At 43.6% G+C, this 15,967-nt stretch overlaps 1 protein-coding gene across 3 annotated transcripts in view; it reads left to right on the forward strand.

Annotated features, from left to right (window-relative positions):
* Nucleotides 1-15,967, forward strand: part of rad17 (RAD17 checkpoint clamp loader component) — a 94,163-nt gene that overhangs the window by 56,587 nt on the left and 21,609 nt on the right. For all 3 annotated transcript variants that reach the window (XM_038805398.1, XM_038805397.1, XM_038805399.1), the window contains 4 exons: nucleotides 1,545-1,670; nucleotides 3,562-3,631; nucleotides 10,513-10,624; nucleotides 11,112-11,306. In XM_038805398.1, coding sequence (XP_038661326.1) covers nucleotides 1,545-1,670; nucleotides 3,562-3,631; nucleotides 10,513-10,624; nucleotides 11,112-11,306 — 503 coding nt within the window. The remainder of the gene's footprint in view (nucleotides 1-1,544; nucleotides 1,671-3,561; nucleotides 3,632-10,512; nucleotides 10,625-11,111; nucleotides 11,307-15,967) is intronic.

Below are 15,967 nucleotides of genomic sequence, written 5' to 3' on the forward strand. Positions count from 1 at the left end.
ATGTCTCAAGTTGTTGCTAACAAGTTGCTTTAAATTTACTACTCGTCTGTAAAAAAAACTTTTTTTCAATAAATTTAGAGTACCCAATTCATTTTTTCCAATTAAGGGGCAATTTAGTGTAGCCAGTCCACCTACCCTGCACATTTTTGGATTGTGGGGGTGAAACCCATGCAAACACGGGGGGAATGTGCAAACTCTACACGGACAGTGACCCAGAGCCGGGATCGAACCTGGGACCTCGGCGCCGTGAGGCAGCAATGCTAACCACAACACCACCGTGCTGCCCTTAACCACGCAAACACGGGGAGAATGTGCCAACTCCATACGGACAGTGACCCAGGATCGGGATCGAACCTGGGACCACAGTGCATGAGGCAGCAGTACTAACTACTGCGCCACCATGCTGCCTCATCTGTATACAAACTTAAAAATTCTTATATTCCATCACCTGCATTCCCTTGCATCAGCAAAACTCATGTTCAAGATAAAATGTTCACCTCTAATCAACGCAATGCAGCCTAAGTGACTCATCAAGTATTGACCTGCAAGCTTTTCCACTCTTTCTTGAGATGTGGGCGTCGCTGGCAAGGCCATCATTTGTTGCTCATCCCTAATTGCCCTTGAACTGAGTGGCTCCGTAATAATTTATTACGTAATAAACGCTTATTGTCACAAGTAAGCATCAATTAAGTTACTGTGTAAAGCCTCTAGTAGCCACATTCCGGCGCCTGTTCTGGGAGGCCGGTATGAGAATTGATACCAGAACTGCTGGCATTGTTCTGCATTACAAGCCAGCTGTTTAGACCACTGTGCTAAGCCAGTCCCATTTCAGAGGATGATTAAGAGTTACGCGTTGGCCAGACCAGGTAAGGGGGGCAGATATTCTTCCCCAAACGACAGTCCTGAAGCAGACTTTACAACAATGACCATTATTGAGTCTAGCTTTATATTCCAGACTTATTAAATAAATTGTACCCGGAGCACTAGCATGTGTTTCTGGATAATTACTCCAGCAACATTATCACTATGCCATTGTCTTCCCAATTGGGCATGTGTCTGCAATTGTCTTTGTTTTCCTTTCACTTGCAGCCATTTGAACCTACTTTACTATTGGGACAATAAACTTGCACAATTCAAAGACACAATCCTGCCAGGGGGAAAGCCTGCTCATTGAACTGTAGTCAGTGAAAATAAGGCTGCAAACCATTCAGTGATTTACATAACCAAAACCACATGTGTAAATCCTAAGTACATTTCACAACCTTAAAACTAATATATGTTTATATATTAAGTCCAGCAATGTTCTTGAAGATTTGCGAGTTAATCATTGATGTACATTCTTTATAAAATTACTATGGAATCATAACATAGTACAACTCAGAATGAGATTAATCAGCCCATCGAGTTTGTTTCTCATGTGCAGGCACACACTTCTTTTACAAACATTAGTGATGGTAAATATGCAATACTTATGCTGTGGAAGAAGTGTATTAAAATGTGTTTTTTTTTAGTTGAAAAAGTTAAACGATGTATACTTTTTCTAGGAGGTTCAAGCAAACAGCGAGATGCCCACTGGTGTTCATAATTTCTGATAGTATTAGTGGAGACAGCAGCCACCGGTTACTCTTCCCTAAAGATATCCAGGAGGAATTGGCTATCTTTAATATCAGGCAAGCAGCTACTAATGACAAATCTATGTTTAGGTGATGGAGTATTGGTTTTGACTAGACTTGTATCATATGAAAGAAAATCATAGTATGACCAAAGTGCACTGTTAAGACTTGTTAAGAATAGATTGCAGCATTTTCTCAATAATTGATGTCAGGCTAATTGGCTGGTAGTTTCCTGTTCTCTGTTTTCCTCTTCTCTTGAATGGCCATGTTATAGTTTTCTAATTTTCAATCCGCTAGGGCCATTCTACAATCGTGGAATTTGGAAAATCCTACCTCTTCAACTATTTATTATTGTTTTAATAAATTTAGAATCATAGAATTTACAGTACAGAAGGAGGCCATTCGGCCCATCGAGTCTGCACCGGCTCTTGGAAAGAGCACCCTACCCAGACCCACATCTCCACCCTATCCCCATAACCCAGTAACCCCACCCAACACTACGGGCAATTTTGGACACTAAGGGCAATTTAGCCTGGCCAATCCGCCTAACCCGCACATCTTTGGACTGTGGGAGGAAACCGGAGCACCCGGAGGAAACCCACGCATACACGGGGAAAACGTGTAGACTCCGCACAGACAGTGACCCAAGCCGGGAATCAAACTGGGACCCTGGAGCTGTGAAGCATTTGTGCTAACCACGATGCTAACGTGCTGCCTCCAAGAGTACCCAATTCTTTTTTTCCCTATTAAGGGGCAAGTTAGCATGGCCAATTCACCTACCCTGCCCATAATTTAGGGTTGCGGAGGTGAGACCGTGCAGACACGGGGAGAATATGCAAACTCCACACGGACAGTGACCCGGGGCCGGGATCAAACTCGGATCCTCGGCGCACTGAGGCAGCAGTGCTAACCACTGCACCACCGTGCCGCCTATTCAACTATCTATTTTAGGACCCTAGATGGAGGCCATAAGGTTCTGGGGATTTGTTGGCTTTTAGCCCCTTCAGTTTCTCTGATACTTTTTCTCTGATATTAATTACTTTGTTTTTCTCACGCTTATCCTTGGTTATGCTATATTTCTGGTATGTAATTTGTGTTTTTTGTGAAGACGGACACAAAACATTTGTTCAATGTCTCCTATATTTGCCTCATTCCACATAATAGTATGTCTCTGCCTTTGAAGTGCCAATGTTTACTTTAGCTACTCCCCTCTTTTATTTGCTGATAAATGCTTTTACAATCTGCTTTTAGATCCCTGGCTAGTTTGCTCCCATCATTTATTCTTTTCTCCCTACTTTTCGATCCCTCTTTGCTGATTTCTAAAACTCCACGAGTCCTCAGGCTTGCTACTGTTCTTTACAACATTATCAGCCTTTTCTTTTAGTCTAATAATCGCTTCAATAAGCCGTGGATTAATCTTTCCCAATGGGTTTTTGTTATTTTTATTGGAAAACATTTCTGTTAATTTTGAATCATTTCTTTAAACATTTCCCACAATTTATATGCTGCCAAAGCTTTTGAGTCTATTTAGTCAATCAACTTTAGGCAGCTTTCCCCTCAAGTTAGATCCCGCTTTCATCCAATGCCAAATTATTTGCACTTTCAGCAGGATTAGTAGTCACAAGCAGGAAATTCCTATTTGTTTTTTTTTGTTACCATCTCCCTTGTTTGAGATGTTCCAAGGTGAGATCTGTCACCTCAATTAATGGCAAAAATTAGATTATTGAGCCGTAACCAGATATGGAACCCTGGAAATTGCAGATCTGCATGGTTCAGTCACACCTAATAAAAAGCCACGAGGAGAGTTCATCAAAGGTTTATTCACTGAAGTGTAACCTTGTTGCATGCAGAAAACTGACAAAGTTGAATTCTAAATCAAGATTCTGCTTAATTTTCATTCTGCCATAATCTATTATCTTGAACATATTCTCCTTTCCTTATTTGACAGTTTTAATCCTGTGGCTCCAACAAGCATGTTGAAAGTTCTAAGTAGAATAGCTTCTCAAGAAGCCAGTAAGGTAAGTGTTATTTTAACATGTAGAGTTACATTTTTCAGCTTGCTCCCTTCCTTCTCTGCAAGGACATCTTTTGGAATATGTTTCTATCAGTGTTAGCAACTCTCTGGCTCTTATGAACCTCAGTGCCAGATGACTGACTGTGGGCCCATTACAATTTGAGAAGATGTACTTGAGAGCGGGAGCCACTGGATAATCAGGTACAGCAGGATAGTACTGAAAGCACAGGCTTCTGCTGCGGTCAGAAAGTGGTTCAGCAAAATAAAGCTAGTTACTAAAAAGTTATTCTCATAGGGCGGTACGGTAGCACAGCGGTTAGCACTGTTGCTTCTCAGCTCCAGGGATCTGGTTCGATTCCCAGCTTGAGTCACTGTCTGTGCGGAGTCTGCAAGTTCTCCCCGTGTCTGCATTGGTTTCCTCCAGGTGCTCCGGTTTTCTCCCACAAGTCCCAAAGGACATGCTCGTTAGGTGAATTGGACATTCTGAATTCTCCCTTTCTGTTCCCGAACAGATGCCAGACTGTGGCGACTAGGGGATTTTCACAGTAACTTGATTTCAGTGTTAATGTAAGCTTATTTGTTGACACTAATAAAGATTATTATAGAAAAAAGGAATATTAATGTTGGAAATTGGAATATTTTCTTATTACACAGAAATGCACAGTATTTCTTCCACTTTACCCCTCACCCTGACCAATAAGGGGGTCAATTGATTCTTGAATGCATCTAAACAGTGCCCACCTAGAAGACCATTTCACTGTTGATTGCTCAGTGCATGAGGATGTTCTTCTTGACAACTGTCCTAAGATTGTCTTAACCTATATTTGGCCCTATGTGTCCTGGGTTGTCTAATAGTAATACTCTGGATTAACCTAGTCTCTGTTGTTTTCATGTTTTGTATATTTCATTGAACACTTGTTCAGTTGCCTCCCTTCAAGACTGATAAACCCCAATTTATCCAGCGTTCCCAAGAACTTAATCCTTTAATATTAAACATCAGCTCCATGGCTCTTCTTTACATCACTTCTGTGACTTGAAGTTCATGTTTTGATTAGCACAAAACTTGTAGGTGCAGTGATCCGCACTGGGTTACGATTCTTTAGATTCTGGAAGGTCTGTGCTACTTCATGCAAGTGAACATAATTCTCCCAAGAGTCTTCACAGTTGTAAGAATACTGCAACCTGTCTCGACACTATCTTCATCCACAAAAAATACTTGGCAAGGTCACTGATTAACGATCAAGTTCCCCTCTCTCGCATGGGTTAATGAATTCCGTTTGTAGTCGAGCACTGTAATCATCTAACTGGGCAAAGAATGGTGATTGAACTTGAGCTACCTGAGCTGTGTAGCTTTGTACACCACAGATTCTGCCTTTACCCACAACATCATTAGTAGAGGAACTTTTTTTCCTTCATTAATTTTTTCCAATTAAGGGGCAATTTAGAGTGGCCAATCCACCTACCCTGCACATCTTTGGGTTGTGGGGGTGTAACCCACGCAGACACGGGGAGAATGTGCAAACTCCACACGGACAGTGACCCAGGGCCGGGATTCGAACCTGGGTCCTCGGCGCCGTAGGCAGCAATGCTAGCCACTGCGCCACTGTGCTGCCCCACAACCCAAAGATTTGCAGGGTAGGTGGATTGGCCATGCTAAATTACCCCATTAATGGAAAAAATGAATTGGGTACTCCAAATTTTTTGTTTTTAATAGACGGCCAGGTCTTTGCACATTCCACTCTCCTATATAGCTTTTCAGATAATAGTCTGCCTTCTCATCTTTGCTGCCAAAGTGGAAAACCTCAGATATATCCAAATTATACTACATCTGCCATTCGTTTGCCCACTCACTCAACTTGTCCAAATCACACTGAATGATCTCTGCATTCTCCTCACAGCTCACCCTCCCACCCAACTTGGTGTCATCTGTAAATTTGGAGATATTACATTTTGTTCCCTTATCTAAATCATTAATATATATTGTGAATTGCTGGGGTCCAGCACCGATCCCTGCGGTACCCTCATAGAATTTACAGTGCCAGATGAGGCCATTCGGCCCATCGAGTCTGCACCGACTCACTGAAAGAGCACACTACTTAAGCCCAGGCCTCCACCCTATTCCCGTATCCCAGTCACCCCACCTAGCCTATTTTGACACTATGGAGCAATTTAACATGGCCAAATCCACCTAACCGGCACATCTTTGGGCTGTGGGAGGAAACCGGAGCACCCGGAGGAAACCCCATGCAGACACGAAGAGAAAGTGCAAACTCCACAGTCACCCAACGCCGGAATTGAACCCAGGTCCCTGGAGCTGTGAGGCAGCTGTGCTAACCAGTGTACCACCATGCCGCACTGCCTGCCAATTTGAAAAAGATCCATTAATTCTCATTCTTTGTTCCCTGTCTGCCAACCAGTTTTCTATCCATCTCAATACACTATCCCCAATCGCATTTGCTTTAATTTTACACGCTAATCTCTTAAGCGGGACTTTATCAAAAGCCCTCTGAAAGTCCAAATATACAACATCATCTGGCTCCCGCTCACCAACTGGTTACATCCTCGAAGAATTCCAGTAGATTTGTCAAACATGATTTCCCCATCATAAATCCATGCTGACTCTGTCCAATCCTGCCACTGTTTTCCAAAGTGCTCTGTTATAAAATCTTTGACAATGGATTCTGGAATTTTCCCCAATACCAACCTCAGACTTAATGGTCTATACGTCCCTGTTTTCTCTCCATCTCCCTTTTTTTTAAATAGCAGAGTTACATTAGCAACCTTCCAATCTGCAGAAATTGTTCCAGAGTCTATAGAATCCTGGAAGATGAACTTCAATGCATCCACTATTTCTAAAGCCACTTCCTTAAGTACTCTGGGATGTAGACAATGAGGCCCTGGGGATTTATCAGCCTTCAATCCCATCAATTTGCCCATCACCATTTCTCTTCAAATATTGGTCTCCAGTTCCTGCTTCTCACTAAACCCTGCGTTCCCCAACATTTCTGGTATCTGATTTGTGTCCTCTATGTGAAGACATAACCAAAGTATGCATTTAATTTCTCAGCCTTTTCTTTGTCCCCTATTATACATTCCCCTGTTTCTGACTGTAAGGGACCCACATTTGTCTTCACCAGTCTTTTTCTCTTCACGTATCGATAGAAACTTTTGCAATACGTTTTTATATTCCCTGCGAGCTTACTCTTTGACTCTGTTTTCCCCTTTTTAATCAATCTATTGGTCCTTCTTTGCTGAATTCTAAACTGCTCCCAGTCTTCAGATCTGCTGTTTTTCATGGCCAATTTGTATACCTCTTCCTTGGATCTAAAATTATCTCTAATTTCCTTTGCAATCCACGATTTGGCTGTATTTCCCATTTTATTTTAGTGTCAGCCAGGAATGAACAGTTGTTGCAGTTCCCCCACGCACTCTTTGAATGTTTGCCATTGCCTTTCCACTGTCATCCCTTTAAGTAATGTTTTGCACTCAAAGCCAATTTGTGCCTCATATCATCGTTGTTTCCTTTGTTAAGATTCAGGACCCTAGTCTCGGAATCAACTACTTCACTCTCCGACTTGATGGTCCCTCATCCCCAAGAGGTCTCACACAAATGGATTCCCAATTATTCCATTCTAGGCCTAACTAGTCCATGCTAGTGTTCTTGTTCCGCCTGAGCCGCTCCCCATCTTTCCTCATCTAAATCTGCCATCCTCACCATCCATTACCTACTCCTTTAAATGCATCTGTACTATTCGCTTCAACCACTGACTGTGATAGCGCGTTGCATATTCTGAGCACTCTGAAAGGGCGTTCCTTCTGAATTCCCAGTTGAATTTTACTGGTGACTATTGTATGTCAGTGGCTTCTAGTTATGCTCTTCCTCACAAGAGGAAACCTATCAAAACCTTTAATAATTTAAAATACCTATTATTTGGTCACCCCTCAGCCTCCTCTCAAGAAACGAGATCCAGCCTGTCAATACTTTCCAGATATATATAAATCATTTCTAAGCTTTTAGGTGCTGCACTTTCTTTTTTTTAACCCCTTACTCTTTACCTATTTCTAAAACATCGGGTGTTAATTGCCAATTTTTTTCTTGTCCTCTCTTTGGCTTTTCCAATTTCATAATTTTACTACAATACTTTCTGTACTCCTCGAGGCTTTCTGCAGTAGTTAGGCCCTGTTATCTATCACCAGCTTTCCTTTTTATCATAAATCATAGAATTTACAGTGCAGAAGGAGGCCATTTGGCCAATCGAGTCTGCAACGGCCCTTGGAAAGAGCACCCTACCTAAGCCCCACCCCCAACCCTATCCCTGTAGCCCAGTAACCCTACCCAACCCAATATTTTAGCCACTAAAAGCAATTTAGCATGGCCAATCCACCTAACCTACTCAATTTTGGACTGTGGGAGGAAACCGGAGCACCCCGAGGAAACCCACGCAGACATGGGGAGAAGGTGCAAACTCCGCACAGACAGTGACCCAAGTTGGGAATCGAACCTGGGACCCTGGAGCTGTGAAGCAACTGTGCTGACCATTGTGCTACCGTGCCCCCCACTTTTGTTTGCCATATCCTATCCTGAGCGCTCCTTGACGTGCAGGTCTGCAGATTTGGAAGTCTCTCACTTTCTCTTCATGGGAACTTGCTTGTTCTGAATTCTCACTATCTGACCCCTGAATTCCTCCCTTTGTTTGTCTACACCCATTTATACACTTATTTCTTGGAGTGATGTTGATTTACGCAAGTTGGGGCTGTGGTTTGATCTATAAGATGTGCTGAGTGGACCCAAATTTTGGGATAGGAGTAGGACTACAGTCAGTGCCACTCAGTTAAAGGGAGAGCACAAGCTGTAAAGTGATACCTGCCCGAAAGTGGAATTAAACAGCTTGCCAACGCCCATCAACTAGATTCTAGAATTTGCATAAACTTCCTGGGGTGGTCTTCCTGCTGTCCACCCTTGACCAATCCACAGTTTTATGGGTGGGGGGGCAAGCATGCCCACCCACACCCTACTTGAGGTCATTAAGTGGGGGGGAGTGGGAACCTGACACCTCACACTTGCCGCCATCCTGGCTCCAGGACTGGGAATCTTGGGACTACAGATTGATTGGCAGCTCTCTGAGGCGGGACTCTGTGAGAGTTAGAAATTCAGCCTCAAACCTATTAATGTTCCTGAGACTGTTAAATGGCTGAAGAGCTTCTGGATTCATTTCACCACTTACTCTTTGGTGGCAGGGCAGGAAACCCCGCTATCCAGATTGTTTGAAAAAAAAAGCTCCAGATACCGCACTTCAATATATCAATTAATATTTTTAAAGAAAAATTTTAGAATGAACTATTTTAAAATGCTGTGTATTTGTCTTGGTTCATGTGAGATTTTGAATTCAATGATGTACAAATGGATGTGTGGGGAACTCGGTAGGTGATGGGAAAGGAACAATTTTGGACATAATTTGTTCCAGATTCGTCAGTTGCATCCAAAGTGGAAACTAGCCCGTCATAAATAGGACTGATCAGACCAGCCAGATCTATTCCTGGGGAGGAGGGCGGACGTCCTTGCCTTTGCCTCCCTGATCGCCCGCCGTAGAATCCTGTTTGGCTGGCGGTCAGCAGCACCGTCCAGAGCTGCAGACTGGCTGTCCGACCTCTCGGAATCTCTCCAAATGGAGAAAATCAAATTCGCCATCCGAGGGTCGGATGACGGCTTCCACAGAACGTGGGAGCCATTCATGCAATTGTTCCGGGACCTGTTTGTGGCCAACGAACAAGAGGAAGAATAGTCGGGCGGCCAAGAATCAGGGGAAAATGGACGGGAATCGGGGGAAGGTTGGGGGGGGGGGGGGGGGGCTACGGATTCGTTATGGGGGTTTGATGGCTAGCTAAGGTCCAAAACCAAACTGTAAATAAATGCCAATAAACATGTGCCTCGGCCATATTGGGGAATGTAAAATATGTATGCCGGCTAAAGGGGGACGGCCACAGTTGTTATTACGAAGATGCTTACCTGTAAATATATATGTTAATTTTTGCGTGTTCTTTTTTTCTCTCTCTAACAATTTGTAATATGTTCAATATAAAACATGAAAACTGAATAAAAAACATTTATTAAAAAAATAATAAACAAATAAATAAATAAATAGGACTGATTGGACTCTCCATCACTGTCACTGAAAGAACGTTAGGTTGTCAAAGAAGGAAAGTACATGATTGTTCAATATCGAAATAATGGACACGACAGACTCTTGATAATATATGCTCTTATAAGGTACAATAAATACTTGAAAACAAAAATTTAGTCGCAAATGTCCTGTGAGCAATAGTGAACAGTTCACTTTTAGTTTCCGGACCAAGTTAAAACGCTAATGTAATTCATGATATGTAGCCAGAGTAAAATTGTGGTGAGGATTTACCGCGACCTAATCAGGTCACACCAAGTGTAAATTTCAGAACTGAAATTAGCACTCGGTGTGATTTGATTAGGTCACTATGACTTGTACAGTATGTACACTATGTAGGTACAGAGAAGAACAATAGACCTAATCCCAATTTTAAAGATTTGTGCTTTGAGGCAAGAGATATAAACCTTAAACTTTCAATACTAAGGAAAAAAGTGGGACCAATCTATCTGCAACATATATGCATCTCTGATCAGAACTGCTTTTGTGATTACTTGAATGTGCTTTACACACTGACTGTCAATATGTCATTACAATTACATTTTCCATATCCTTTTCTACGCTGCCTTTATAATCATTGCCTTAAACTTCGATTTGCAATGTCAAATTTTTTACAAAATCAGCCAGTACATTGTGTGTGAGATCAGATATTTTTATCCAAGGAATAGGAACAGTTAATTATTTTGCTTAATACCCTGCGATGTAGAATGATGGGAAGACTGTTGTTCCAGACAAGTCTGTATTGGAGATGCTCTGTAAAGGCAGTGCAGGAGATATCAGAACTGCAATAAACAGCCTCCAGTTTACTTCAGTGAAAGGTAATTCAGTTAAATTAACTTTGTGACCGAATGCATGACTGTAAAATGAGGACTAAACTAAGCCTGTGCACTCTGGCCTTGTTATTCCTTGTTCTCCAACTTTTTTTTTCTTTTTATAAATTTAGAGTACCCAATTCATTTTTTCCAATTAAGAGGCACTTTAGTGTGGCCAATCCACCTATCCTGCACATCTTTGGTTGTGGGGGCGAAACCCACGCAAAGACAGGGAGAATGTGCAAACTCCACACAGACAGTGACCCAGAGCCGGGATCGAACCTGGGGCCTCGGCGCCATGAGGCAGCAATGCTAACCACTGCGCCACCATGCTGCCCACTTAGGTTCTATGTTTTATTAAGTAATGATACTCTGTTTTAATTGCTTACCTTCCGCATAATGGTTTCTTCAGATTTGTACTGCAACATATTCTATAACCAGTATCTCTATATGTCTGTGTGCACACAAACATGGTAATCTTCTGACAAATCAGGTTGTCCATTGGAACAGTATCAGACACAGAACCATAAAGGGAAACCGTTAATCAAAACGGGCACATCTTCAAGAGGAAAATATAAAGAAAAATCTTCAAAGGCAAATGAAAAGGGAGGTGGCCTGAACACCATTGGAAGCAAGGACCAATCTCTTTTCCTGTTTCGAGCTCTGGGAAAGATAATTTATTGTAAACGTAAGTTGAACAAATTTTTCACCTCTTCTTCCAGATCTGCTTGAATGGGTCAGTATGCAGTGTATTCATGATCTAGTCACCAACAAATTTTAGAATGTGCACATGGATTTTCTGGTGTGTTGTTACTGATAAAGAATTCATTTTTTTCAGTGTATGGACTGTGTCGTTATGCTATTGTGCACAGTGTATTCATTTCACTGATGAAGTAGGTTTGTATCCTTTAAGATCTCCTAAGTTGGCCTCTGTAGGCATATTCTGAGGTTAGTTTTTTTTTAATGTTTTTATTCTCCATTTTCACATTTTCCTCCAGAATTCACACCCCACCCACAAACAGTAAACGGTAACAAATACAAAATCAATCCCCTTAACAATAACAACGATCCCATCCTCCCACCACCCAAACAACGGCCCACCTGTCAATATATGCATCCAATGAAACAAACCCTCCCACGGTGGAAACAAAAAACAAAGGGAAAAAAAAGGAGTCTGGGACAGCCCATGGTCACCCTAGAGTCCACCCCCACCACACTCAACGCCGTCCAACCTCTGAAAGAGTACCGTACGTCGTACCCAAGAGTTATAAACCCTCCCCCCTCCCCTCCAACTCCTCCCGCCCACTGCCTCTTGCAAAACTCCTCCCCACAACCTCGATTCCTTCCCCCCAATTTTCCACCCCGGCTAGACTACTTGGACCCTGTTCTGCCAGGCTCCGATGGCCGCAGCCCCTCCCCCCACCTCACTCCCGTTCACTGGCCGGTTTAAACCGGCCAGCACGGAGGCCCCCGGCCGGGTCCCTTTCCCCCTTGCCCGGCCCTAGGAAAACCCAGAAATCCCCTTTTAGCACACACACCCCGCATATCCACCTACACCCCAAAGAGCCCTCACTTCTAGTGCAAGTCCCATCACTTCCCTTGCCCAAATATACACACCATTGGCTCCTTTAGCCCGTACACCGCAACGCAGTGAAACAAAAAGGAAGAGACAAAAAAGAAGAACATACAGTCCTGAGGTTACATCGGCACATGGCCATTTCTCAGTTCTGCCACAGTCCTTCTCCCTTCGCAAACTCCTCCGCTGCTTCCGCCGTTCCAAAATAAAAGTCCTTGAGCTTATAAGTCACCCTCAACTTCGCTGGATAAACAATGCCGCACTGCACCTTGCGAATGTACAATGCCCTCTTCACCCGGTTGAAAGCAGCCCGCCTCCTCGCCAGCTCCAACGTAAAGTCCTGGTATACATGTATACCAGCTATATTCTGAGGTAAGTTAATGGCTAATTGGTTTCTTCATGAGTCAGTTAAAAACTAACTAAATTATTTTGCATCTGTAACCGTATGAAGTATGATGGACACAATATTTCATCTACCCGGTTGTAAAATAATATGATTAGTTTGCACTTTGTGTCAAACTGAAATTTCTATCACACTGAAATCTCTATGTCACAATTTGAAGAATAGTGTGCAAAGAAAATAACAGCTGTCCTGTAGCACAACAATTACATTTATAAAATAAATTTGTCACTTTTCAATGATTTTTTTTTAAAAAAGTAGTCATTTAAAACACAGAAAACATCCCTTCTCACATATATTCCTCATTGTCACCTTTTTCCATCACATTGTTTTTGAAATGTGGATGAAATTCGAGTGATGATTTCAAAAGCCATTGATTTGAGGCATAAACCAAATTCTTCTTAAATGTACCAATCACTCTGAAACCAAAATGCAAACAAAGTCCAGCTTCTGACCTTGAGCCTCAACAGCAATGATTGCATCCACTGTTTTACTGAAAAGCAATTGAACATAAACAGACAGGGTCTCACCATGGTAATGGGTTGTGCATTACATGTTATAATGCTCCTATTCATATAAAGCGGTAGGTTATCAACTATTCATGAGCAATTTTTTTTAAAAAAATTTATTGGCAAAAGTAAGCTGACATTAACACCGCAATGAAGATTCTGTGAAAATCCCCTAGTCGCCACATTCCGCCGCCTGTTTGGGTACACGGAGGGTAATTCAGCATATCCAAATGACCGAACAAGCACATCTTTCGGGACTTGTGGGAGGAAACAGGAGCACCTGGAGGAAACCCACTCAGACACAGGGAGAATGTGCAGACTCCGCACAGACAGTGATCCAAGCCGGGAATCGAACCTGGGACGCTGGAGCTGCGAAGCAACAGTGCTAACCACTGCCACCATGCCACCCATTGATTTATCTAACCATAAAACAATGCGGTCCACTTGCAGTAATGTGAAAAAGTGGTGTACGTGAATATATATCCTTTCCTTGTCGTTACTTTCTGTGTCAAAATTCTATCACCATTTTCTGCATTTATTTATTTATTTATTTATTTTTAAAATATTTTTTATTCTCCTTTTTCACACTTTCTCCCAAATTTACACCCACCATCAATAAACAATAATCATTAACAAATATGTCAATCCCCATATCAATAACAACGATCCCATCCTCCCACCAAACCCCAAACATTAGCCCGCATGTTCACACAAACAAATGACAAAAAGGAATTGGGGATCACCCATAGTCGCCATTAACACCCACACGCCCCAACTAATGTTCGATGTTATCCAGTTGTTGAAAGTGCAGAATGAATAATGCCCATGAATTGTACAACCCATCCATCCTTCCCCTCAGTTCAAACTTAACCTTCTCAAGAGTCAAGAATTCCAACAGGTCCCCCCGCCACGCCAGGGCACAGGGTGGAGAGGTTGCTCTCCAACCTATCAGGATCCGCCTTTGGGCGATCAACGAGGCAAAGGCTACAACATCTGCCTCCGCACCCGTTTCCAACTCTGGCTGGCGCGACACCCCGAATATGGCCTCCCGGGGGCCCGGGTCCAGTTTCACATGCACCACTTTAGAAATTACCCTAAAAACCTCCTTCCATTACTCCTCTAGCTTTGGACAGGACCAAAACATATGAACATGATTAGCGGGGCCCACCCTGCAACGTTCGCACACATCTTCTACTCCTTCAAAGAATCGGCTCATCCTCGCCCTCGTGAGGTGTGCTCTGTATACCACCTTTAGCTGTATCAGACCCAACCTCGCGCATGAGGTGGAGGCATTTACTCTGCGGAGCACCTCACACCAGAAACCCCCCTCCATATCCTCTCCCAACTCTTCCTCCCACTTTGCTTTGATCCCTTCCAGTGGTGCCTTCTCCTCTTCCAAAATAGCTCCGTAAACCGCTGATACTACCTCCTTCTCCAGGTGTCAGCACCTCCTCCAGCAATGTGGAGGCCAGCTCCACCGGGAAGCTCTGTATCTCCTTTCTCGCAAAATCCCGAACCTGCATGTATCTAAACATTTCCCCCTGCTCCAGCCCATGCTTCGCTTCCAGCTCCTTCAAGCCTGCAAACCGACCCCGAAGAAACAAATCTTTTAGTATCTCCACCCCCTTCTCCTCCCATTTCTGAAAATTTCCATCCCACCTACCTGGCTCAAATCTGTGGTTCCCCCGAATCTGCATTTCCCTTGACCCTGCCCCCAACCCGAAGTGTTGGCGAAACTGCCTCCAAATTACCAATGAAGCTATTATTACCGGACTCCCTGAGTATTTCCCCGGGCTTTCTGGAGCGGCGCTGTTGCTAGTGCTTTCAATCTCGACCCCCTGCACAAACTCTCCTCCATTCTGACCCACTGGGAGTCAACCCCTCTGACCCAACTCCGCACCTTCTCCACATTCGCCGCCCAGTAGTAATACATCAGGTTCGGAAGACCCAAGCCCCCTGCCTGCCTTCCCCTCTGTAGCAGCACCTTTCTAACTCTGACCACCTTCCCTTCCCATTTGAACGAAGTAATCCTTCCCTTAATCTCTCTGAAAAAAGCCTTTGTCAAGAAAATCGGCAGGCATTGAAAAATAAACAGAAATCGCCTGTATCTGACCCGCCAGTGACAGAGGGAGACCATCCCATCTTGCCAGATCAGCTTTCACTCTCCCCACCAAACTAGAAATGTTGTACCTGCGGAGCCCCCCCACTCCCACGCAAACTTCACCTCCAGGTACCTAAAGTCCCTGCCCTACAGAATGGCAGCCCCTCCCCCCCCCCCCCCCCTCACCCCCACCCCTGGCCAAGACACCACAAAATACTCACTTTTGTCTAGATTTAGTTTGTACCCCGAGAAAGACCCAAACGTTCGAAGCAGCTCCAATATTCCCCCTATCGACACACTCGGTTCCGACCGATATAACAGCAAGTCATCGGCATATAAGGACACCCTATGCTCTATCTCCCCCCGCACTATTCCTTTCCATACCCCCAAAATTCTTAATGCGATGGCCAACGGCTCAATTGCGAGTGCAAACAGCAGGGGGGGGGTACATAGGACATCCCTGCCTAGTCCCACAGTGGAGAGAAAAGTATCCCGAGCTGATGTTGTTTGTACGGACACTCGCCCTCGGCTCCTTATATAGTAGCTTTACCCAGTTCATAAATCTTGGTCCAATACCAAACCGCTCTAGAACTGCCATCAAGTATGCCCATTCTACCCGGTCAAATGTCTTCTCAGCATCCACTGCCACAACCACCTCTGTTTCTTTCCCCTCTGCCGGTGCCATAACGACTTTCAATACCCTTCTAACGTTTGAAAAGAGCTGCCTTCCTCTCACAAACCCCGTCTGATCTTCCCCTATCAC

This window comes from Scyliorhinus canicula, chromosome 8 (genome assembly GCF_902713615.1).
Source record: "Scyliorhinus canicula chromosome 8, sScyCan1.1, whole genome shotgun sequence".
NCBI lineage: Eukaryota > Metazoa > Chordata > Chondrichthyes > Carcharhiniformes > Scyliorhinidae > Scyliorhinus > Scyliorhinus canicula.